This window comes from Morone saxatilis, unplaced genomic scaffold (genome assembly GCF_004916995.1).
Source record: "Morone saxatilis isolate NCDOM2014 unplaced genomic scaffold, NCSU_SB_2.0 Contig2, whole genome shotgun sequence".
Taxonomy (NCBI): Eukaryota; Metazoa; Chordata; class Actinopteri; family Moronidae; genus Morone; species Morone saxatilis.
The window spans coordinates 7,384,957-7,411,872 of record NW_023339762.1 but is presented as its reverse complement, the minus strand read 5'-3'; the positions used below and the strand labels follow the sequence as shown (position 1 = coordinate 7,411,872).

Sequence of the window (26,916 nt, the reverse complement as noted above, 5' to 3'; positions counted from 1 at the left end):
GGGTGGTTGGTGTGGCTTTGTAGCCCTTTAAAATTAACTTATTTCTCAATGTAATGCTGCATTATTTTGGTACTGTGGATTAAACACTCACACCACTTTTAAGTACCTTGTTTAGCCAAAATTGGTAAAAGGGTGCACCAGAGAAACAATTCACATGATTTTTAGGTTTGATCTAAAGCATGGACTAAAGGGAGGGGACCCAAAAAAAAGTCCCCTGTGAGTATCTCAGTCCCCTGTTAGTTGGGTGTGTTACGATGCTCAAGTTCCCTGTTAGATAGGTTGGTTAGTACACCACACACACAGTGTCACGACACACACAGTGTCACACAACACACACAGATTTGGTCACACACACACACACACACAGGTGTCACACACACACACAACACACACAGTGTCCACCACACAACACAGTTGTCACACACACACACACAGTGTCACACACACACACACAGAGTGTCACACACACACACGACAGGAGGTGTCACGACACACACACAGAGTGTCACACACACACAACCACACAGGAGTGTCACACACACACACACAGGAGTGTCACACCACAAACACACACAGAGTGTCACACACCACCACACACAGAGTGTCACACACACACACACAGTTCACACACACACACACACAGTGTCTCACACACACACACACACAGTGGTCTCACAACACACACAGTGTCACACACCACACAGTGTCACACCACCAACACAGTGTCACACACACACAGTGTCACACACACACACACAGTGTCACCACACACCACACCACACAGTGTCACACACACACACACACAGTGTCACACACACACACACACATGTCACAGCACACAGCACACACAGTTTTTCACACACAACACACACACAGTGTCACACACACACACACATGTCCACACACAACACACACACACAGTGTGCACACACACACACACAGTGTCACACACACCACACACAGTGTCACACACACACACACAGTGTCACCACCACACACACACACAGTGTCACACACACACACACAGGGTGTCACACACACACACACACAGTTGTCACAACACACACACACAGTGTCACACACACACACACAGTGTCAACACACACACAGTGTCACCACACACCACACACAGTGTCACACACACACACACAGGTCACACACACACACAGTGGTCACACACACACACAGTGTTCACCACACACACACACAGTGTCACACACACACACACAGTGTCACACACACACACACAGTGTCACACACACCACACACACAGTGTCACACACACCACACACACAGTGTTCACACACACACACACAGTGTCACACACACACCAGTGTTCACACACACATCACACAGTGTCACACAACACAACAGGTGTTCACACACACACACCAGTGTCACACACACACACACAGTGTCACACACACACACACAGTGTCACACACACACACACAGTGTCACACACCACACACACATGTCACACACACACACAACAGTGTCACACACACACACACACACACACCACACACACAGTGTCACAACACACACCACAGCACACACACACACACACAACACACACAGTGTCACACACAACACAACACAACACACACCACACCAGTAAACAGGAACTGACCTCATTCTGATGTCAACAGGTCCAAATGGGACGCCAAACTTCTCATAATCGGTTTAAATCACCTGGAAGAGAAACACAAGACGTACCTGACATCATACAGCTGTGTTGTGTGTTTGTGTGTGTGTGGACACTGTGGTGGTGTGTGTGTGTGTGTGTGAACTGTGTGTGTGTTGGTGTGTGGACACTGTGTGTGTGTGTTGTACACTGTGTGTGTTGGTGTGTGACACTGTGTGTGTGTGGTGTGTGACACTGTGTGTGTGTGGTGTGTGACCACTGGTGTGTTGTGTGTTGTGACACTGTGTGTTGTGTGTGTGTGTACACTGTGTGTGTGTTGTGTGACACTGTGGTGTGTGTGTGGACACTGTTGTGTGTGTTGTGTTGTGTGTGTGTGTCGTGGACACTGTCGTCGTGGTGTGTGTGTGACACTGTGTGTGGTGTGGTGGACACTGTGTGTGTGTGTGTGTGTGTGTTTGTGTGTTGACAACTGTGTGTGTGTGTGTGAGCACACTGTGTGTGTGGTGTGTGTGACACTGTGTGTGTGTGTGTGACACTGTGCGTGTGTGTGTGTGTGGACCTCTGTGTGACACATGTGTGTGTTGTGATGTGTGACACTGTGTGTGTGACACTGTTGTGTGTGGTTGTGTGAACTCTGTGTGTGTGACACTGTGTGTGTGTGTTGTGTTGACTCTGTGTGTGGTGTGTGTGTGTGTGTGACTCTGTGTTGTGTGTGTGTGTGTGTTGACACACTGTGTGTGTGTGTGTGTGTGTGTGACTCTGTGTCGTGGTTGGTGTGTGTGACACACTGTCGTGTGTGTGTGTTGTGTGTGTGACACACTGTGTGGTGTGTGTGTGTGTGGTGTACACACTGTGTTGTGTGTGTGTCGTGTTGTGACACCACTGGTGTGTGGTGTGTGTGGTGTGACACACGTGGTGGGTGTGTGGTGTGTCGTGTTGTTGACACAGTTGTTGTGTGTGGTGTTGACACACTGTGGTGTGTGGGTGTGTGTGGTGTGACGACACTGTGTGGTGTGTTGTGTGTGTGTGTGTGTTGTGTGTGACACACTGTGTTGTGTGTGTGCTGTGTGTTGTGTGTGGTGACACACTGTGTGTGTGTGTGTGGTGTGTGTGTGTGTGACACACTGTGGTGTGTGTGTGTGTGTGTGTGTGGTGTGCTGTTGTGCACACACTGTGTGGTGTGTGTGTGTGTGTGTGTGTGTGTGTGGGTGTGAACACTGTGTTGTGTGTGTGTGTGTGTGTGTGGTGGGTGTGTTGTGATCACACTGTGTGTGTGTGTGTGTGTGGGCGTCGATGTGTGGTGTGTGACACACTGTGTGTGTGTGTGTGTGTGTGTGTGCGTGTGTTGTACGCCACAGCGTTGTTGTGTGTTGTTGTGTGTTGTGTGTGTGTTGTGTGACCGACAGCGTGGTGTGTGTGTGGTGGTGTGTGTGTCGTGTGACCACAGCTGTCGTGGGGCGGTGTGTGGTGTGTGTGTGCGGTGTGGCGGTGTGAGACACACCCTGGTGTGTGTCGGTGTGTGTGTTGTGTCGTGTGTACACACTGTGTGTGTCGTTGGTGTTGTGTGTGTGTGGCGCCCCTGTGACACTGTGGTGTGGTGAGACACTGTGGTCGTGTGTGGGTGTGTTACTGTTCCGTCGCGCGCGTGGTGTCTGTGGTGTGCTGGTCTGTGTGCGCGTGTGCTTGGTCGGTCGTGCGGTGTGTCTGGTGTGCGTGGGTGTTCGCTGTGGGTTTGTTTGTCTTTGTCGATCTGTGACGTTTGTTTCACCTTGTAGTTCAGTGTTGTCCAAACTTCCACCACTGATCTCGCTTCTGTGTTGATTGCTTATTTTATTTCTGTGCTTACTTTGTGTGTCCTGTGGTGTTCTCCCGTCGTGTGCAGTATGATCCATACATGTATGTCACAAGTCGCGTGTCTTGTGTGATCGCTGTTGTTGCGATAAGATATCTGTGATAAGGTGCTGCGCTCGTCGTCGCCTCGCTCATGGCTCGTTGCTGTCTGGATGTGCTGCATGTGATGTGCATAACTAGTGTGTCGGAATGCGGAGTGTGTGGCTTGTGGATAATGCAGTCGCATATCATCATGTCTGTCAAGGCGTGCGTGATGTAGAGTAGATTGTTATGAAGAGTATGCTGCTCGGCTCGGCCTGGCGCTAGTGCTGGTTCAGATTGTGACAGTTCTGTAAATGGGTCAGATAGTGCGTGTAGCTGTTTTCAGCTAGGATTTTTGACTTAAGGTCACAGGAATAATGATGTCATAGATAGTGTGCGTGGTAGTTACTGTGTGTGCAGTGGAGGCTCTAAGACTGTTTTGTGAAAGGATTGTGATCTTTGGTTTTAAATGATAGGGAGGATCGCATGATTGAATGTGGAGTGTGCGGGTGCTGTGATGTCGTTGTGTGATGTCATAATAAGGAGATGCAAGTTGTGTATTTAGTGTGAAGAATAAGAAAAGAAGAACGCTACATGGGTAGTGCACGAGTGTGTACTGTGTGTTGACGGGGCTGTTTTGGTGTGTCAGATATGTGGTATACCCTAGGTGATAAGAGATGGTGGTCCAGAGACTGTTGTTACTAGGTTGTTGTGGTTGTCTGTATACTGTGTTGTGTGGTGTGTGTCTGTGTGGTGCGTGTTTACATGTGGGTAGTCAATGCTGATGATTCACAGAGTCATACAGGAAATATCCCCTTTTGACTGAAGTCACTGGTGGTGAAAGGAGAATCAACAATCCAGGGTTCAATTGCTAGTAGTTTTCACATACAAGGAATTTCCCTTGGTTTATTTTTGGTGGCACAAAATAAACATTATTAAGGCAAATAAATAGAAAGTCATGAATCAACAAATATTAAACAGAAATGTACAGTAAAAACCTGGAAAATCGTATTACAAAAAATGAGGTGATAGCATGACACTAAAGCCTTCAAGATACAGTTATTCTGAATTGCATGCTAGTTGCTTTTATTTACATGCACAGAAACTAGGAATTAAGAAACTTCCATACATTGCATAATTCTTCAATAAATGTGTTTCGTTCTATTTAAAATGAGAAAAACAGTGTCGAAAATCCTTAAAGTTTTGGAGAGCCCTAAGGTCACATCTTTGATATTAGCTTTGCCTAACCAGCATTCCCAAAACCCGTGTGTAAAAAAAAAGAGTGAAAAGAACATCTTCTATCTTCTTCACATCCATCTATCTTCTTTCTGCAGAATGTTTGTCCAAAAGGGATCAATTCTCCAGTGGATTGATGTGTCAGCAGCACAACGTGAAGGGGATGTTTTTACCTATTTTCCAGTGCACTGACCCTGGAAGACCAAGAACTAATGAGCGAAACACATCAATCAAAAGAATCTGATTCAAGAAATGTTTTTTGAAATGAAATAGTGTGTCATGTTTTACCAGATGAAGACAATCTTCAATCTTCTTCTTGTGAAGACAGACATTTTTGTAAAAGGGACACAGATGGTCTGATTTGTGTTGTTTTTAAGGCTGAGAACAGTGCAGATGTTCAGGAAGACCTCCTACTCCTAATGGCTTGTTCACACCAAATGCAAAGCGAATTTTCGCCTTTACTCATCATCATCATTTGAGTTTAGCCCTTTAATCTGGTTAATTATCTACAGTATGAGCCCATAATAAACAGGTTTTGCTGCGATTTGCTTACAATAAACAGATCAAAAGGGTGCCGAAATAACTACATCATGATGCCCTTTTGGAAAAAGTCTGAATTCACTCTGTGGGGTCAGTCAGGGCTATATTAACTGATAGCTGGAATCAAGTAACACATTTACACACACATTTACTTACCAGCACTTACCAGATAATCCAACTTCCTCTCTTACTTTTCTCCAAGCCCGGTATGAAATTGGGAACTGACTTTTAATGTAATGTCATCACACTTTGCTTTCTGTGTGAACATGCCATGAACAGAGATGTTTGTTTACCTGTACCCCCCCCCCACCCAGAAACTGGAAAGAAAGCCAAAGGAGAAAAAAAAGCCTCTAAAATTGTATATTTGATTATTTATTCTCATGTCTGTGTGTGTTTACCTGTGAGCTCATTCACTCCACACCAGTAAACAGAGAACAGGACTTCTCAAATGCTGCCTGCTTTGTACACAGTTTTAATGTCATGTTACTTAAAGTCACTGTAATGGTGTGAGTAAATGCTATTTTATGTACTGTGATGGCTCTCTGTTTATGTTGTCGTCAGTTTTATTTACTAAAAGAACACAGGACAGGAGAAAGGGGTGGAAGAGAGAAATGGTTATTTTTAAACAACTTTGGAAAGTTGATTCAGGGATTTCTTAAATACAAGTTATGATTTTTTTCTGGTTCATCATTCTTTCCAGAAGACATGTTTTAAGTATTTTGCATTTGTGGTAATATATTGTGTTATGTTTGATATTGTGGTATATGCATATTTAATATATATTTCTGAGGAATATACACACAAGGAACAACCTGGTATTTGGCCTGAGCAGAACTGCCATTCAAAGAGCCAAAACAAATCACAAACACTGGTTTTAGGATGTGGACCATATTTGACCTTTAATCTTGACGGGGGGGAAAAAGACATTGCATTTGAAGCCATTTTATGGAAAAATTATTTACAAGGAGGACTCAGTCCTCACAAACATTGACAGCACATTAGTAAAAAACAAAGACACGAGAGTTAAGGATTTGAAGTACTTCTGAACCTTAAAAACATGGTGTTCTGATATTCAAACTATCAAGATAAATATATTTATAATATTTATATTATATTTACAGAATACCTTAAATATACAGCATCCATCATGTATTCTATAAACAAATATAAATTACTTAGGCACACTTTTGTGTCAAACAATCATGGGAACAGTTTTCAAAGGCCATCCTCTTGTTGTTTAAACTAGGTTAACCTGAACTTTTCACAAAAAAACATCGGTTCTCTCTTGCATCATTACACCATCCAGAGTGGCTACACTGCTGCTAATCTCAGTAGTTGTTGGCCAGCAGTTAGGGTTTGAAATGTACACAACCATATTTTTTACAGCAGGACTCAAGGGGTGGCTTGCCCTTAGATACAAGTGCAGTCCCAAGTTGACTCTTGACCCCGAAACCCGCTCCTTTGCAGACTCCTCTATGCAGATTCTTGTTCTCAAGCGTCCACCTTATTGCTTACACCTACTCTTTTCTATAGCTTCTGCAAAAAGGAGGGAGCAAAGACCGGAGGGAGCAGGAGCTGGAGATGAGTTTGGGACACTGCCAAGCAACAGTTAGACAAGATGACAATTATTCCCACACCTTTTTTTTAAAGGTAGACAGTCATATAAGGTTCAGAGACAACAAATAAGAAAGCAGCTACGATATCTACAAAGAATATACAGTACAAGTGAAATATACATCAATGATACGGCCAACTAAACGCACGCAGAGGGGTGGAGGGGAAGAGCGGCCAGCCGGTATGGTCGGGCAGGGCTTACTATACAGTCAGTCTATAAGTCCGACTCGGGCATGTCCGGCATGTCGGCCATCAAATAACCAATACCGTAACGGCCGTTAGGTGCGGTGTCCGCATCCGGGCCACCACTGCCACTCTGCTTGCGGTAGATGCTGTTGCCGGGCATCGGCGAGGGCGCCTCGCTGGGCGACTTGCCTTGGATCAGGCTGGTGTCGTCATCCTCCCCCGGCCGGGCGGTCTCCTTGATGATGCGACCCTTTTTGTAGGAGACGGTGGAAAGGCCACTGGTGTTGTCATCGATGATGTTGAAGTAGCGAAGGCCGAAGACAACAGGCACTGGCATGATGGCCATCACCACCAGGGAGATGCAGACGACGATACCCCATGTAGGGAAGCGAAGGGTCTGCTCTTTGGCCTGGAAGGCAGACAGGAGAAACACAGCAAGTTGGTAATTGGTTTCATGACAGGTACTCTGGCCCAGTAACAGTGTTTAGCGGAGGTGGTAAGCCACCCTGGTTGTTACACCTCATCTCGTGATCAGTTTCTTCAGTAGATGACTTATGCTCTTTTCCCTGAGGGCTGCTGTTATATTTCATAAGTTTATTAATTTTCTTATGATTTTAGCAGTAAGTAGTCTCTATTTCAGGATTCAGTTACAAAATACTGCGCTGTAAAAATGAGAAACAATTGTTATTGACTAGACAATTGACAGAAAACTCATTTATTGAGGGAAAATGCTAAACATTCACTGGTTTCTGCTTCTCAAATGTGAGGATTTTTTGCTTTTCTCTATATCGTTTCTATATATCTACCATATCTATACCAAAGTTTGTATATTCGGGTGGTAAACTTTTGGCAATATGAATATGTCACTTTTCGCTCTGGAAACTTGCAAAGGGCCATTTAATTTAATTTTATAGATTGATTCTCAAATGAAATTTTAATTGCAGCCCTGCTCTCACTGCTTCATTTAAGGTAAGTACTCGCGTTAAGAGACTGCACACAAAAACAATGACTAATCAGTCTGTTCACTCACATAAGGTAAATTCATCTCATAGTGAGGCTTAGGTCAGCTGCAGGTAAACCTAATTAGCTGCTTTGGTGAGATGAAAAGTGTACACCTCACTGGACAAATGAAGGAGTGCATGCAGGGACACTGTCCCATTTGGCCTTTGCTCCACTTACTAAAGCTTTTAAAATGACCAGTTTTCTCTTGATGTGATCAAACAGGTGCTTGAATGTCTCTGTGGTAGACCGCACATCCTGTTGATTGTCTGAGGGTTAAAAGACGCCTTAACATGTGTTTATCAGTGAAAAATTTGCCTTTTCCCCTCTGTTTTTAGATACTTTCTCATTTACTTTGAACCCTTTAATTTGCTTTCAACTTGTTCCACAAAAGTGGGATAACTTCCACCCCCATTGATCCCTGGTCCCAGGGGAGACCAGCCGGAGACGTTTACTCACCTCTTCCTGTATCCAGGCACTGTAGCTGGGCGGCGTCATGGTCAGCTGGATTAAGCTGCTGCCTAGGAGCACCAGCAGCAGGATGGGCGTGATGTACTTCCACATGTAGTAGTAAAAACGGTATGGTGTAAAGCCCAGCATGTCCTTCAGGTCTTCAAAGAATCTGAGAGAGTGGCGGCAAGGCGGGGGCGAAAACAGAGCGACACAGCAGGGGGTGAGATCAGATGTTTGTGGTAATGACTTCATAATAGTTTCCTATTTTTGCTTCATGAACCTGATGGCCTTCAAATAATTTCATTCAAACAATGTACCCATTTATTGCTTCCAAAAATAGTGGACTTGGAAGGCAAAGGATTTCTGTTAACTACCTAAAGTCACAACTAAAATTAATGTTTAGAAATATTTGTATATGTTTATGTTCTGCATCAACGTGAGGCATAACATACTTATTTTTACAGTGATGAGCAATTCCTAAAAAGTTGAGACAATATGCAGATGTTGTGTACTTACTTATCAATCCCGTAGAACCATGCGATTGCCACGTTCTCCAGTACGACCACTATGAGTAAAGGCAAAGTAGCCGAGTAGTCGTCGAACATGGCCACAAAGTAGTTCCCTGAGCGCTGAACAAACAGGAGACCAATGGAGAAGGCCAACACGCAGCATCCCACTGCAAGAGAGGAGCAGGTTATTTGCTGTATATACTTATGTTTTATAGAAAGGTTCACATTTAGTGTTAGAAAAGCAGGGACTGTCATTGTTCCACTAAGAAAAAAGTACTAAATGCTTTAACCTTTGAGCGATACATGAATACATATAAGTTTTAATTGGAAACTGCATTGCTGTGCATCTTAATAACTAGTACAAGGGTTGATAACTACATACTAATACATACTATAAATACCGTATTATATTTTATAGTCTATTCTCTTCTCTTTTTACGTTATATTGCTATATATTTTACATTATACTATATTACTACACTTATACTGTATTTCATATCCCATACTATATCATTATGTACTATATTATATTATACTCTTTCATCTTAATGTTGCATTGACTTGCTTTTCATTCTATATTATACTTTTACTAACATCTCTATATTATTACAGACAAAAACAGACTGAGGACAAGAAAAAACCTCAATAAATGAGTGGAGAAACATAACAAATGCAGATGCTTCCACACAGGTGCACTGTATGGTGCATGTATAAAAATGCTGAGTAGGTGCAGTTAATGCTGATTATGTGAGAAGGATATTATAGAAGGGTTGCAGTGTATAAACCCACTCATTACAAAGATGACTGCACATTTGAGAGTTCACTGGTGCAAAAAACTATATTCACTGGTCTACTGAGACGTGGAAAAATGTGATATGGTCAGATGAGTCCTCCTTTACCATATTCTCGACAAGTGGGTGAGTGCACGTGTGTGGTGTACACCAAAATGAGGGTACAAGCCTGAATGCTTGACCCCAACAGTGAGGGCTGTTTACATAGACTTATTGACTCTGCTGCTATTAATCTCTTGTGTAGCTTCAATTTTGTATTCTTTTCTTATTTTAGTTTTGTACACCTCTATTATTTACTACTCTTGCTTTCTGTACTTATTTCTGTGCTGCTGCAACAACCAAATTTAAGTGTGCGACAAGTAGAGATAAACTGAGCTAAAATTAAGTATGTCTAAGTAGAGCAGGGCCCATTTAAAGCCACTTGAGTCAAACGGCCAGTATGATGGCCCACATCTGCTCACTGCCTTGAGTTATTATTAATCAAACCTGTTATGTTATTTCTTCTGGTGAAGCTATTTTCTGACGGAAAAACACAATTTTGGGGACTCCTCTTTTGTCTCTGTTTGGAGTGTAAAGGTATGTTGTTTGTACTATGTAATTTATTTGTTAATTTGCAAATTTATAAATATGAAAATATGTCAGTTATTATTAGACAACCCATTAATCAAGTTGAACAGTCTATTCCCTATTGCAGTTGCTTCAGATTCCATAGAAATCCAGGGATTAAGTTAAACTAACCTCAACATTCAGAATTCAAGAAGTACACACGCCACTTTTTGCAATCCTGCATCCACCCACTTTTGCAAGATTTCTTACCATGACCGCCTCCATAAATCCTGCACCCACAACATTTGTTGGGACCTGCACGACCCACAGGATCACAATCCCTTTCCAGTACACTACAAAAAGCTGGTTGTCTGAATTTCTCTAAGTATAAAAAACAGTAAAATTACCCTCACTATCCAAAATGATTTGAAATGTGTTAATTTAAACGATATTTCAGGGTGCTTCAGTCACCATTATAGAAAGAATGTGTATATTTGACCCTTGCATGAGTTAAAGGAGAGGTAGTTAGAGGTCTTTCTAACCTGTAAGAAATTCCTTGCGGACTTTGAAAGTGTCTATCAGCGGAGTGAGGATGCCCTCGATGGTGCCGAACATGCTGCCCAGGCCGAGGTTAACCAGCATGAGGAAGAACATGACGGACCAGAAGGGCGAGGCTGGGAAGTGGGTCATGGCCTCTGTGAAGGCAATGAAGGCCAAGCCTGTGCCTTGGACTGCCTGTTAGGGGGAGAGAAGAAGAAGAGCATTTATTTTACTCCAGTTGAGGTGGCCTTTATGTCTAATTCCTAGTTTTGTAAGTATAGTGAAAACTCAACACTCTCATCTGTTTTACATTAAAATCCTCTCAGCAGTTCAGCAAGCATAATCCCTTCCCTTTCCTGGAAAGCTTTTATTATGAAACATTAGCACAAATTGTTGGATTTGCACAGCAGTTGAATGAATCTAACTGGCGGGGGGCACGAGTATGGCATGACTATGTTGATGTTGATGTAAACGGAATAGTTTAACCTTTTGGAAAACATTATTCTCTTTTTTAGAGTTAGAGACAATATCAGAATCAGAATCAGAATCAGAAATACTTTAATAATCCCCGTGGGGAAATTACTTTAATACTTCAATAATAGACAATAGAAAGCCTGTACATGAATGTAATGTATATGAAGCCACTGCATCAGCTGGTTATCTTAGTTCATGGTGACGGTAAGACTCCAGGCAGTCCTGCACCTGTCCAAGAAATAGTCTGGTATAAAAAAAACCCTGAATAAACACAATGTAATATTTTTACACTTTAGTTTTTGTACAGAATAAACAAATGAGATATAATAGGCAGAGTTTTGTTGTCTTTGGACAGAGCCAGGCTAGCTGTTTCCCCTTGTTTCCAGTATTTGTGCTAAAATACAGTAATCTAAGCTAACCTGCTGCTTGTGATGCCTATATATCAACAGTACAGATATTAGATTTTGTCTATCAATCCTCTAATCAAACTCTCTCTCCAAACTCCAAAACTCCAAGTTTTTGTTTTTGTTTTTGCATGTACCTTATTGAGTTCGTCCTCAATACTGCAGGATTCCAGTCCCAGTTGCTGGTACTCGTCCTCCTTCACCCCTCTGATGACCTCTATCATCTGATGGTAGTCATCAGCACTGACCTGACTAACATGAGTGAGGTTAATGTGCTTGGGGATCAGTCTTTCGTCAATGCCATTCCCCAACAATGCCACAATCTTGTTGGTGTTCCTAAAAACAGAGAGAAGTTCTTTATTGTTAAACATCAGAAGACTTAGTTACCGTGGCTAATCATGTCAGGCTTTCCATTGCAGCGTGACACAAATGCATTTTACAATGATAACTCCATGGGCTGGTAACCTGTAACTATAACAAACTATATGTAACCTAAAAGAAGTGCTCCTTGGCCTTAGTACTGTAGTTAGTAAGCAGAACATGCTTACAATTTCAGCTTATGTTAAGCAGGTAAAGACACCTTTTAATACGTTCCTCACATTCCTTACAAAGGCTAAAAATAGTTTAAAAAATTGTATTGCTCTTGAGAAATCCAAAGCTTGACAGACATGCAGCTGTGTTAGTTTCTACACTGTGTAGAATTGGGCAATCGCTGTTTGGAAGTGATGAACTGAACGTCATACTTCATCCTTTAGAGACAACATGTTTTTTTTTTTTCAACTGTTCCCCTTACTGCTGCCTTCTCTGTTTTTACAACATCTTAAGGATAAAAATAGCCCACTACAGAGCCACTTCACTTCTCAAAAAGTCACAATCACTATTTAAATGTCACACCTAAACTTCTAGATAAGCTCTTTGATGCAACAACAAAGTTGCAGTCTATAAATATTTCTATGTTGAGAAGAAAGCTTGTACTCACAGTGCAACACATTTGCTGTTCATTATGTTGGCTTTGAAGCCCAGCACCGCAAACACCACCAGGGTGGCCAGCACAGAGGTGAAGAAATTGATTAAAGACACCAAGACGGCATCGAAGTGGCAGTTGTTGTCCCGTTTGTTGTAGCTGGAGAAGGCGATGACGCCGCCAAAGCCGAGGCCCAGGGCGAAGAAGACCTGTGTGGCCGCCTCTCGCCACACCTTCGCCTCCAACATGATCTCCAACTGAAACAAAACAAAGGCAGATTTGGCTTAGTTGGTAACACAGTCTACCTTTACGGTTATCACTAAAGGAAAATGGCTGTATGTGTTTAAATATAAGATATAGGTGTATGATTTGAGATTAAAGACATTAACAAAGGATGATATTTTTTTATCTTGTATAAGATAATAACAAACAAAATGAAAAATCTCTCAGGACTTTGGTGGCTTGGTATCTATTTAAAACTGAGGAAAGCAAAATTATAAAATGACAATGCACCTAAATGCAGACACACAACAGCGCATTTGGTGACCTCAGGGGCTTAAGGCTGAAAGTTGAAACATTGATGAGTGTATGTCTACCAAGTTGCTTTAAAGATGCATCAATAATCATTTATCTCAACTTAATTTATTATCATTACTGTTTTATTTAAATAATTAAGATATAAACATTTATTTCTGTTTTTATTTAGCAAACTCTCAGTTTGTCATCTTGCCAAATGACAGCTGGCATCTTCACAATTTCCACGTTTACTATTACAAGGGTCTCAAACTGTTCTGACCACAAAACCAAAACACACACACAGCGGCACTTTGATGTCTGCAAGTACACAGATGATGGTGGCAGAATGTGCCGTTTGAAGTCGCAATACGCCAGCCGACGAGGCTGAGCAGACACGCGAGACAGAGCGACTCTGGTGTGAATGAGTGTCTTCGGCTGGTTGGTTACATAAAGTCTCAGTAACCGCTGTTTGTTTCCATGGTGACATGATTCCACAGACTGAGGTGCCATTGGCCCGCTGCAGCCGAGGAGCCGGCCTATCGCAGTGCAGACAGCTTTTGCAGAAAGCCTCAATGCACACTCCTAATGCTCAGGATTCATTGCTACATTTCTTACAAATGGTGCTCAGTGAAGTAGAGATGAGACACATAATCAATTAATCGACAGACAGAAATTTAATTGGAAACTATTTTGATAATCAGCTCATCCTTTTAGTCATTTCTCAAATAAAAATGACAACTCCACTGATTCCAGCTTTGCAGGTGTGAGGATTTGATGCTTTTTTTGTCATGTACGATAGTAAACTTAATATCTTTATGTTTTGGACTCTTGGTCAGACAAAACAAGATATCTGAAGATTTCACCTTGGTCTCTGGCAAAATATAATATCTGCTTTCTAAAAAATAATAAATAGTTGAAGACCTGCAATCAAAATATCCTTCCTATGAGTCAATATCTCATTCAAACATTTTTCTTGGTGGCTTCACTTGACTCCAGACAACGTCCATGCTCTGAATTGGTACTCAGAGAAATGCCGGCTTGAAACATGCATTACCTTGGGTGTGAACATGTGTCGAATCCCATCCACGGAGCCCTTAAGAAGCAGAGCCCGAACCAGGAAGCAGATCAGCACAACGTATGGGAACAGGGAGCTGAAGTACATCACCTGCAAACAAATAAAACACATTGTTAAACGGCACCAAACCTTTGGAGTCAGCCTGTGCTTCCATAAAATCACTCTGCATATATCTTATCACTCCTCTGAGTGTGACACACTGTGAAAAGACACAAAACTGTCAGGCGCAATGAATGCATGACTGAACCGGTAATTAGAGGGGAAACTTCAAGCAATAGGGACAAAATATGCTTCTAACTACCACAAGATGTCACATTATGTTCTCGTTCAGTGTCACTTTCTAGATCACAGGGGAGCACTCAGAAACCTTGGCTATGCTTAGTTCCTGTCTGAAAAATACTTAAAGACTAGAGAATAGTGTGTGTCTTTAGAAAACTGCATACATTAATTGATGTGATCTTACTGCCTTACTATTTTTTTTGTTTTGACTAAAGTTGATTATATTTTATTACGTTCTTTGCCTTTGCCCTTGTCCAATTATCATGCTAATTAGACAGTGGGCCTCATGTCTTTGCTTTACTTCTCTGTGTAGACTAAGTGAAACTTAAAGACTGAGAGGCCTGACTCAACCGCTGCACTGTGACACGTCAGTTTACAGGACTGGCAGTGGGGCTTGGGTGCCTACACTTGGAGATGGTTTGGGGTTGAGTCATAAGCACAATTAAGGATTCAGAGACTTTGCATATCCTACATGGTGGTTCATAGGTAGCTCTAAAGGAGACAGTGTAATGTCTTCTCTAAGAGGGAAAGGTATAATTCACCATAAAGCAGGATTCGTTGATATATTTGAAAGCATTAAGTTTAACTTTTCTCAGCTGCAACATCTGTCAGAACCTTTCTGATTAAACCTCCCAGCGTTGTGCTCTTGGTTAAGAACGCAGTAGTGGCCTTGGTCAGCACAAAGCCAAAACAGGCTGCTTTTTTTGTGTGATAAGCAGGTATCTACATCTTTGTAACCTCAGTCTCATGTCCTATCAAATAAACAGGGTTGTGGTGGCAGATAGCGAGTGCTCCTTGCAAAGGTCATTGTCTGAGAACTGCACTGATACAAAAAGTTAGGTTTTCCAGTGATTACGACAGACACATAATTAATGAGATTCTTTATACACAATGTGTCAGTCAATGTAATCTAAAGGCCATTTTACATGTAAAATATTACATTTATTCATGTATTATTATGTTATTATATATTTACAATTTATTTGACATATAATTGGTCACTTTGAATGGTGTCACTATTATCTTACCAAATCCATGACAAGCCCCTTCTCTCCCCCATCATAAGCCAATGCCCCCACCCACACCACCCCACTTGGCCCCTTTTTACCACTCTCTTGACAATCAAGCCAAGCCAAAAGAGCGCGTATAACCATGGAAACCAGAACGGCCTGATCCCTTTCACGCCCACCCACACACACAAATAGGAGAGAAATGCAGATCGCAGTAGGGATATTCCTTGGAAAAGGCTTTTGTGAACATGGGTGGAGAGAGCATTAATATTCTTTTGTACCGCACAGCGGCGATTAAACTTCAAAGACACTTGGAGCTGGCCCCTTCGAGGGAAGGTTCATGCCCATTTCTACTCTGGCCAACTCAAAAGGCCATCCAGACACACCAGGTAGTTGGTGGAAGACCATCTGGTTCTAACTGTACAATTAACCAGTAGCTTGGGTGATTCTATTTGGCTGTTCACAAAAATGTGGGGATTTCTTTTTCATAATAACCCAATATTTCTGTCTTTGTTTTAGCAATTGGTTTTATTTTCATGTCAGTGGAAGGACTTGAACATCATTTGTGCAAAACCCCTCTGACAGAGTGGCAGTAGTGATTGTGACAGCGATTGTGGTTATCAGTGACGTTTCTCACCAGGCAGCAGCATGTGGCAGACAGGGGAAATGAACCATTGGGTACAGGCCAAAATTAAAGCAGCTCTGTTCTTGAAGGCGCATCCATCTTGTTTTGTCTGTGGCTGCTGTGGTGAATGCCTCGCACAGGGCGAAGGCTCAGAGGAGCCAAGCAAACAGCAGACAGCTGTTGGGATAAGACTTGAGCTAAGGACAATGCTGGATCAAAGGTGGGGAAACTCATTTAGCTGGTGGCAGCCATGTTTCCCACACCATTACAAAAAACTGTGGTTACAGGCAAATATTAGGGCTGTACATACTAGCTTGTTACTTTCTGCAAATGCAAAACTTTTCACCTAAAATGTTGTTTGGTCAAATGTTTAATACCCATATCTAAGACCATATCCTTTAAGCTGCATACTTTGTTTAGTGGGTTTAGCAGAGCTTTTGTGTTGGAAATAGTCGCCTACAGCATACATTAATACAGCTCAGAGCCTGAGACTGAACCATAGAGAAAATGTGCTGTAAAACCAAAATAATGAGCTAAAAGAGGCTAAAAAGCCTAATAGAGCTGCAGAGTTGTGTGTTAATTCTCCATGACTGTGGCAAAATTACAAAGACTAATTTCATTGAGATAAGTTTGATCAAATTCTCTAAGACCTTACTGTATTGCAGACAAAAAACGTGATTGCTGAAATATAGACGTATTAATTTTGAGCAAAGCCCAGGCTTGACTTAAGACATAAGAAGTAGGGGTAATACCAAAATCAAATGATTTGCCCATCAAAGCTTAATCTGGGAAGATTAAAACGTGGGACCATTTTTCCAATTAGCACAAGCTTGACTGTGACGTTAGAAGCACACTGGCTAATGCTTGTCATGTGATATGAAAAAGTGTGGATAGAAAAAGATCACCTGTGAAAAGAGAGGAGCGGGGTGAGTTTGCAAGCACACGGCAACCTTTAGCCAGTGGGCTAATCCTTCCGGATGCTAGTCACGCTATTGTCAGCTTTGCTACACTACTGTAAGATAAAATAAGCTGATCCAGAAATCCCACAAGAGATCACATGAGCTCCCAGGGTTCTCATATCTGAGAATCATTAAAAAAAAACTGTCAAGTCACATTACAGTAGCCACTCTGCAGTGCCCAGGCAGTTTGCACTCTATAAGTTTCTACCTTATAGTGAGTTAAGTATGTGCGAGCGGATTTTCCAAACTTGGCAAGAAATGGCCTTTTGTTTCAGTCACTGTTCCCCATTTTCCAGGGTACAAGAGTTATATTTGAGTAGTTATGTAGGCCAAGCTGCCAGCATTGCAGGGTAGCTGTAGTAAGCCACTTCCTTTGTTATCGTCTTCTCAGACTGTCTTCTCTTCTGCCGCCTTCCACGCTTGATAAAATATCTTTTCTGCAATTATTTTAACTAGAAGAAACCTCAAGTTGTACAACAGATGCAGAAACTACAGAGAAAACTAAAACTGCTACCAAATCCTCCTTACCTTCCCAGAAGACTGGATTCCCTTGATCATGGCGAGGCAAACCATGGACCAGGCAGCCAGCAGGCACAAAGTCATCCTCCAGTTGAGTCCTCCACCCTCAGAGATGCTGTTAGAGATGTTCAGGGCCTCGCGGTACCAGTAGTAGGTAGTGGCCGAGCTCTTCTCACACTCCGGCACCACATCTATGGACAAATTGTCAAAACTCAGCCTCGTCTTTATTAACATTGACTGTAGTGAGGAAGGGAGTTAAATGTCAGACTGTGGACAGAGCCAGTGAATTGTGAATGTGTCTGATTGTGCCTTACATGTACTAGTCTTGTTCTTGACGAGCGGACACTCATGCCATGGCAGAGGTTGCTGGAAGGATTGGGAGAAATAGAAGAGGCTCCAGCTGATGATGACATTGTAGTAGAGAGCCACGAAGAAGCACACCTACAGGCAAGAGAGGAGACTTCAGACACACAAAACCAAAACAGATATCCAACATCAACTCTTAAACTGTCTAAATCTTAATGTAAGATATTGTGTATGTACCAGGGCCTGGATTTTTCCTTTACAACAAGAGGAGACTTTATTTTCTTAATGAAGTATAACCCTTGAAAACTGAGGAACTGTCCTTTCCCTCTTTGCCTTGTTCAGGCATCCATGAATGACCAATGTAGAAACAAATAGTGCTGCTGCTGGAAACATCAACTACATCACTTCCTGTATTACACCAGATATGCCATGAAATGGTTTAAGGTTACAATTAGGTTTCATTTTAAGCCTTTCATTTTAAAATGAAATATCTAATCATTTAATTTGCCATTATTTATTTCTTGTCTCAAATGTTTTTCATCATAGAAATATTCTAAAAACATTATGTAATTAAATCTTTTATTCCAAGTTACTTATATTTCATTCATTACAGTAGCATAATGATTGTTTACTATTCTTATTTTTGTTTCAACTATGCTGTTTTACTAGTGCATGTGTCATAAAAATGTTGATGTAGACTCACCACACAGCTGGCGAAGCCGATGCCCCCCAGCCGAGGGCTGATGTAGTTCCACACCCCAATGCTGCCCCTGCGGATCCGCTGTCCCACGGCGAGCTCCAGGAAGAACAGCGGGATGCCAATCAATATCAGCAGGATAAGATAGGGCACCAGGTACGCTCCTGCCAGTCAGAACAACACGGGAAGCAAGTTAAACTGAGGACATGCAAGGAAGGGAAACTGTGTCGTCAGATAACTGTGAGGTGACACCATTTCCTTAGAGAAGCACATAAGCACATGGCACCACACACACACACAGTTTTTTTTATATCTCTATCTATCTGCCACATGCTATATTCACACTTACATACAATCATCACAGAAGCCTCCTAAACTTTAACTATACTTCTACCAAATATCCCCCTGATGGTGATACATTTGCCTCAAAGCACATAAAAACACACCGCAGCCTCTTTAACAGCATCTGTCTCATTAACTCCCTTACACACACACACACACACACACACAAATAGACTATACACACATCTGCTGAGCTGCATCTGTGTGTCTCCACCTAATACATCCCCATGGTACAATCAAATAATTCTGGGAACCAGGAAAGATACTGAAGTCTAAAATTACCTAAATTACAATGGGATTACTTTGATCACATTGCAGAGATGGCATTCCTCTCTGTAAAGGTTTCAGGGTGAATGACTAACATTACACAGGCTGTAATAGTGTGGTGCAATAAAATACACGAGGGCACATCTCTTGTGACAGTCAGAGTACTCGTGAGCAGCAAGACTACCAGGCACATGACGGCTAGAAAAGAACGAGAGAACCTAAAACTCTTTGTTTAGAAGAATTTGCCAGTGGTTAGATGTGTTCGGTGGTAAAATAATGCGCCTTTTATTTTCTTGGGACATATAGGGAAAAGCAAGGTATACACAGTGCAGTGGGGAGGTTTTTCTGTCCCTTACCTGAAATCAAAATTCCTGTGTGTGTGCTTAAAATTGTCAGGTCACACACAGGAACTATAATTTCAAAACTGCACGACCACTACAGGAAAAAAACCAGCCAATCCTCCGCCCATGGGTTAAACCACACCGTTGGTGCTAACACTGGTGGATCGACACACTGTAATGTTTGCTATGAGTCATTGATGACAGCGTCAAAACTTCCGCCATTAGGGAGTGTATTGTTTTTAAGATTAGTTTCATCCCCATTCCAACAGAGTTTATTGTTTCATCTGGCATTCACATCCTTTCCAGAGTCCTGCTGTCCCTCCAGGGTTCGGCTTGGATGGGAGTGGTCACAGACAGGAGACAGGAAGTAAATGTGTGTGGGTGTGTCTATCTGTTGTTTTAAGCATGTGTGTTTGTGTATAGTATGCTAACTGGTTTCTAATATTAAAACATCTAATTCTGGTTTACTGAGTACACAGTTCATTCTGGGAAGAGGCTTTGACATCAGTCTGCATCATTACCCCCTTCTGGTTTCCATTGTCTTTTTAAACCCTCGACAGTCTCCCTTGGACATTTGAACACTTTGATGGGACTTTGAGAAAGCAAACAATCTGATAAGAGTGCATTTAATCTTTTCTCAACATGGTTTCCCAGTTCTCTTCACACATGAGAGTGAAACAGCTGGTTTATCCAGTCTCATCCAGACAAGTTTCACATTTCCGTGTTTTTTTGGCAGCACCACGGGCAACAAAGCACTGACATTCTGTATGCATGTTCTACGACTCAACAAGGAATGATTCACTGTATCGACACAACCTTGAGTAAGTAAAATGAAGTGACTAACCAAACACAGGATGATGCCCAGAGGTTTCAGACCAGATGTGTTACTGAGTTACACTATCTCTGTTTCTGAAAATGTAGATGCCAGCTCTGGTGTTGACAGAATGCACATGTCTAAAAATCAAAATGTAGACACTGCCATTGGGTGCAACAAAAGAAACAGTTTCACTGAGAGCAATGGTCTCTTTTCAAGGAACACCCGGATCATGTTCACGCAGTTTTATATTCATACCTGGAAGCTGCCACAGTCTGATCTACGGGTCACTGGGGCTAGCGATGCTTTTTAACTTAACAAGGGGTTAAACCAACAACCTTCCAGTCACAAACTCTCTAAGAAAGAAGGGAAATTTCTTCATCTTAAAGAAAGAAATATACCTTAATCAGACTTAATGTCTGTTTCTGTCCCAAGGTAACCCCTCAGGCAAAATGTGAACTAACATTTTAGGCCACAAAGAGGGGCACTTTGGTCAAGTAGAAATACAAAATTAAAAAAGACTAAGCACCTACAGCCCCACTAGCAGTTCTGTGAGGCTTTATGTAGGTAAAGCAGCAGTGGAACATTTAACATTTGACACCATAGATGAAAAATATCCTGTCGTGTTTGTGGCCTTTTCAAAATGCAGTTACCTTAAAATAACTTTATTAAAGATACTGCTACGTGGGTTGTGTTTAAAGTTATACGAATTAACAACACTAAATTTGCTCTAATTAATTTGAACTTCTATGAAATCTTGTAGTTCTTTGCATGGTTTTGGACACATTTCAGTCAGTACAGATAAAGTATTGAGCTTCTAAACCCAGCCATAATCTTGAACTACTACTCTATTATTTTGACTTTATGACTGATTCATTCTTTTGGTCCGTCCTTTAAGCAAAAGTGCCAAACATTTATGGTTCCAACTTCTCAAATGTAAAGATTAGATGTTTTTTTCTTAAAAGTAAACTGAATAAAATTAAGATCTACGGTCGGTCGGACAAAACAAGCAATTTGAATATGACGTCGCTTTAAGGTTTGGAAAATTTAACTGGCTTCTTGTTTTACTACTTTCTGACATTTTATAGACGGATCAATTAATGGATAAAATCTAATGAAAAATTGAAGACTGAAAATAATCGGCTGCAATCTACTGCAGCATTGAGAGGACAAGGTCGCGCTGTACTCTCCAAACAACCATAAAAGGAAATTTAGATGAAAGGCAGTGACACGCAGATAATGTACTGTATTATCACAGCACATGATACACATATACTGTAGGTTCCTGGTGTAGGAGGATAAAAGACGCAGATAAAGCACAGAAACATACAAAAACACACTCACAGACACACAAACTTACACCATTTAATCTAATTACAGTTGAACACAGCAGGGTGACCAGAGCTGTTTAAAACAGACCTGAAAACATGACAGAACCCACACACACACACACACACACACACACACAGCTACTCTGCCAAGCTAACCATCCTGACTTGCCATTGTCAGTTTTCCCAAGACAGAATATGACATCTTTAACTGTTTTGTGTACCGTTGAAATGGCCAATCCCATCTGAGATTACATAACACACAATAATAACACATAATCCATAAACAAAAGCAGCAACTGCTGATACTAGGGCTGGGCAATGTGGTTAAATCTATCTATCACAATGATAATATTTCACAATACGGATATATATCATATGATGGCAAATTTATGCAAAATCACATTATGCAGTGACTGTGACAAAACTCAATAGGTAATAATCACTGATTTGTAATTTTGTAATGTGATATCACAATATGATCATATATCATGATGATATTCCACTGAAAGTCAATAAATTATATTATTATTATAGCCAAGCCCTACTGCATACCACATACTTTGCATGTTAGTAAACTTGTAAATATACTATAATAACAATTTATGTCATAAGGAGATTATGAGATTATAAGAGTCAAGAGACAACAGGTCATAAACATCGGTTTAAAACAACCTATTCTATATTGGGCTATTTAAAAATGCAGGGACTTCCTTTTAACTTTTCTTTACCGAGGTTGTTACCAAGGTTGTTTGTGATTTTTGGACTGTAACAGGATCCACTGCTGTTGTGGTTCAATCATAATATACAAATAAACTTGACTTGGATCAAGAATTTCTATCCTGTCTGGACGACCTGTCTGAGACGGTTTTGTTTAATCAGCTTTCTTGAGTCAGTGGCTTTACATTATCTCTAGGTGGGAAGTGCAACACCGTGTCACCTTCTCGGGGCACGTACACACATACACATCAGAGTATAAACCCCTGCGGTGAGTCCTCATCATAACACTGAGGGGACAGTCATGTAGTGCATGCACTCATTTCAAGGCATTGTCGGAAATGAGATTTTGATTGCAGCAGGGTTGAATGTTGTTATTATTAGAGCGCCAGAGCTGCTCTCAGTAATATGTGCTGCATGTTGACAGTAGTGTTCCGAGGATATGGTTTAGCTATTGTTTTTTAGTGAACTGTTGCAGACTGCACACTGAGACACAGACGGTCACATGACACTCATGTCAATACTGAAGGTCACTGAGCAGTCTGGTTTTGACAGACGAACACAAAATAGGGAGGGACGTCTGTTTCTCCATCTTTCACACACTGCACAAAACCTGCATCTGTTTGGTACATGTTGATTCTAGATATGCATTTCAGGACTAATCATGATGAGTCTGGCTTCCTCCAAAAGACCATAGAAGTGAATCACATCAGTCATTCTTTTTGTCCCCCTCTGTAAAAAAAATCCCTAAAATTTGGATCCTTATACTCTCTAGAGTAGAAGTGTTTTTGTCTTTTTTTCCCTTTTTTCAGTGTTTTATCTGAACTCCCCCCCATGAGCTCCCGGTGCCCTAGTGTCCCATTTTGTGCTGAGTTTGACAACTGTCTGCATGTCAGCATAGGAGAAATGCTTGCTCGGTTACTGCGGGTTCATTTTGATTTCAAAAGATACTTTCAGTTAATTACTACTTGAATCTTATTTTCATAGTTTTGGCCATTATTTATATTGGTAATGTCACTGCACTCACAAAGTTAATTTCTGATATCTGACAATGTGGCAACATTGCAAAAAAGAAGTCAGATGGGGGAAAAAAAAACCTCCCATTGTAATCAGATGCTCAGACAGTTATTTAGAGAAATCTCCAGGTTATTTTAACTTATTTGGAAGAAAAAAAAAAGGTGGATGTTAAAAGTATTCCCTAAACTGTTCGTTCCAAATGTCACAGTTTACAGATCAACTATTCTAGTTGTACATGCACAGTTTTTCTGTGCAATAAGCCATTATTACCGCCATTTTGGGTGAGTTTTACCTCCAAATAAAATAAGGAAAATCTGTTATTCGATGTTGTCACATTTCCAAATTAAGCAATTACTGAGTAAAATGCCATCCTAAGTGCTAGAAATGATACGCCAAACTATGAAAGTCATACACACAGTTGAATCCTTGTGAACAAAATCCTAAACAGATTATCAAAATTTTTATTTGACTCATTTATAAATTTTGTTTCAATTAAATATGGACCATTTTTTTCCCATGTTAGTAAATAACATCACCTATTGATATTGAAACTGTTTCTATTCCTGGCTATCATCATGGTGATGTTTTTTCCTTCTATATGCGGTGGCCCACAGTGAAACTTGAAGCAAGGACTGCTGACAGTAACTCACCCCCTCCGTTCTTCTGACACAGGTAGGGGAACCTCCAGACGTTGCCCAGGCCTACAGAGAAGCCAACCTGGGCCAGGATGTACTGGAGCTTGCTGTTCCAGGCTGGGCGCTCCTCCTCCTCACCATCCGAGCCCCCTTCCTCCACATCACACTCTTTCCCTTCCCCTTCATGGTTGTTGACGATCAGCGAGCTTTTCTTGAAGGAATCGTCACAGGCGTCCTCGTTGGAAAGCAGGTCTTTGACAGACTCTGTGACATCGTCGTCAAGCTCTCTCTTGACGGCCTTGCTGTTTTTGGGCATTTGATAAAGCAAACAAGGGGCGAGGGATGGAACGTCTTTTTGGTCGGTGGGCTGGAAGGGCAAGGCCGGCGTCTGTGAAAGTCACTTGTTGGAACTTTGACTTTGCAAAGCCGCAAGTTTGAATGTTTATAGGACTGGTTGATGAGGAAGTTGTTCAGGCCTATTTCTTCATTATCACCAGATGTCTGTGGGACAGAAGAGGAGATAATAGAAGTGAAAACTCTTGATGAGTTGCTGCTAAGAGTCTAGTTATCAGTTTAGATTTAGGTTTTACCCTAAATTAACTTCGCATAATCGAAACCTTGTAACTTTGGAAAATGAAGAGAAATGGAAACTCTACCCTTTTACATTAGACAAAAGTGACATGAAGAAATTAAATGCAACGTTCTATGTTTGTTTGATTTTAATCACACACATCACACACAGAAGATCATCTTTGCCCTCACTACTTATTTCACACCCTCTTATCTGACTGTGAAGAAGTCATACAAAGAATTACTGCTTTATCCAGGGGATTTCTCACATGGAAGTCACATGGCTGGCGGGGCAGCAACATCTATGAATAAGTATCATCTTATTGTTAAGTCAGTGTATGACCAAAGAAAAAAAAAAGGGCCTGGGGACATCAGCCTGGTTGTGAACAGTGACAGGTCGAGGTATGGAGACTATCGCGTTTCCAACCTCCTGAATAATTGAAGGGAGGAGGCCATTTGCATACGAACCCAAACACTCCTTTTCTCCTCCGCAGCTCCCTGTGCCGGGGGAAAGCCATCGATTATGAAAGGGATATCAACTTCCAAAACAAAAGCACGAATAGGAGCAGACATAGGGTTATAAATAGGCTATATATATAAAAGACGCAGCCATCATTCAGTCCCATTTATAGTACGCGTTTTACTACAGGCAGCATTGGGGAAGATGCAAGGGTGTGGACACTGTCCACCCTAAGGCGGATTAAGGTGCGCAACATCCCTGCTTTATAAATTACAGCATCCTATAGGGCGTCTTGGTGTCGCTTTTTTTTTTTTTTTTTTTACACATGTGTGACCTCAATTATTTCCCTATAAACTCATCACCGGGTTAAAATATCCAGGAAATATTCCGACGCGACCATGCTGCAGAAACACAGCCTCCCGCCTCTCACCGAGCAGAGGATTAAGTGATTAATAGATTTCCCTTTACCGCTTCCAGATTAGCCTGGTTTGTGCGAGGCAAAGGCCGTCGTTTCATAATCCAGTGAACGCAACATAGCAGCCACAAGGACCACTGATGCTGAGTAACCTTCACTGCAGCTATTACGGTCTGGAGGCTGCGATAGGAAATGGCATTGCAATTGTATTCTAAGGTTTTGTGTGCGTTGAGGCTGAGGATGACTGAGAGCACAAAGACAAAAAGGATTGTTTCTCCACATGACTCAGGGATGATGAGTCAAAAATGGGGCCGATGGTTCAGAATGAGGAAAAATATGGGATGGAGAAAATCATCATAAAAAAAGATAAAATAATAATGAAAATAAGGCACACCGGTGCCATGTGGCTCATTGTTCCACCCGGGCACAATTTGTTCTCTGAGGAATGCGCATAAATTAATGTCCTCCCTCCCGCCCAGTCTTCATGACATCCATGTGAAGTGTTTCATCATTCACTGGTCCGCCACATCCTCCTGCGCCTACCTCAGACACACACACACACACAGCCTCATCATGCCATGCCTGTATCATTATCGGGGATGCTGTGTTGGGTACTCACCAGTGTGGAATAACAGTCGTCCTTTTCTGAAATTCTGCGTCTCAAGGAATGAAATTGTGAGAGCACATGCACGGGGGAGACATAGCTTCGATGTGAACCAGTCCGGCCGGTGTGCTGCTCACACTGTGCGCTCACTTCTTTAACTGTCAGACAGATTCAAGGCGGGCGTAAAGGGGCGCTGCCAATCCGATGCTCCTAGGACGGATACATTTTTTACTCCTTATCCATGACATATTTCACTACATACAAGTTGTAAATGTCTATTACTTGACACTGCATGTCGTACGTGTTAGCAAAATTAAGATTTAAGATGAATTTAGCGTCTTTGTCTGGTGAAACACCCCTTTATTACACTTGGTACACTCCACTACTATGAGGGAAAGGGGGCTGGCTCACGGATGAAGGCAATGTGCCTATGTTTATAAATGCTCATTTCCTTCACTGGATAGTTATTCATTTGGACATTATGTCGATTTATTTTTTATAATGTCTTGTCACATAGGGAGGCAGACTGTATTTAAGATTTCGACACTTAAACATCGAGGGTTTTAATCAGGGTGGGCATTTTGCGCCTCACCCACCCACGCAACCTTGGACGCTGCCAAATCTACAGTGCCTTGCGAAAGTAT

General features: G+C 41.7%; 2 protein-coding genes across 2 annotated transcripts in view; one reads left to right on the top strand and one right to left on the bottom strand.

The window, feature by feature from the left end:
• lrrk2 (leucine-rich repeat kinase 2) overlaps window positions 1-5,176 on the top strand; it is a 43,403-nt gene extending 38,227 nt beyond the window's left edge. The window contains exon 49 of the mRNA XM_035664830.1: window positions 5,134-5,176. Within this exon, the coding sequence (XP_035520723.1) occupies window positions 5,134-5,176 (43 nt within the window). The remainder of the gene's footprint in view (window positions 1-5,133) is intronic.
• A 1,003-nt stretch (window positions 5,177-6,179) lies between these two features.
• slc6a15 (solute carrier family 6 member 15) lies at window positions 6,180-26,425 on the bottom strand. The gene is made up of 12 exons (XM_035665864.1): window positions 26,288-26,425; window positions 24,239-24,724; window positions 18,769-18,926; window positions 18,074-18,200; window positions 17,769-17,950; window positions 14,347-14,457; window positions 12,792-13,033; window positions 11,950-12,148; window positions 10,937-11,129; window positions 9,065-9,224; window positions 8,555-8,717; window positions 6,180-7,505 (listed from the first exon to the last, which is right to left on the bottom strand). Exons 2-12 carry the CDS (start codon window positions 24,537-24,539, stop codon window positions 7,125-7,127), a joined length of 2,217 nt encoding a protein of 738 aa, XP_035521757.1. The 5' UTR covers window positions 24,540-24,724; window positions 26,288-26,425; the 3' UTR covers window positions 6,180-7,124.
• Window positions 26,426-26,916: the final 491 nt, after the last annotated feature.

Excerpts from the sequence above, each read along its gene's own strand:
- slc6a15 (XM_035665864.1), bottom strand. The coding sequence starts at position 24,539 with ATGCCCAAAAACAGCAAGGCCGTCAAGAGAGAGCTTGACGACGATGTC. Across the intron at positions 9,225-10,936 it reads CCGCAAGGAATTTCTTACAG|TGGGATGCTGCGTGTTGGCC; the intron begins GTTAGAAAGACC and ends CCTCTCTTGCAG. Across the intron at positions 7,506-8,554 it reads GTGCCTGGATACAGGAAGAG|GCCAAAGAGCAGACCCTTCG; the intron begins GTGAGTAAACGT and ends TCTGCCTTCCAG.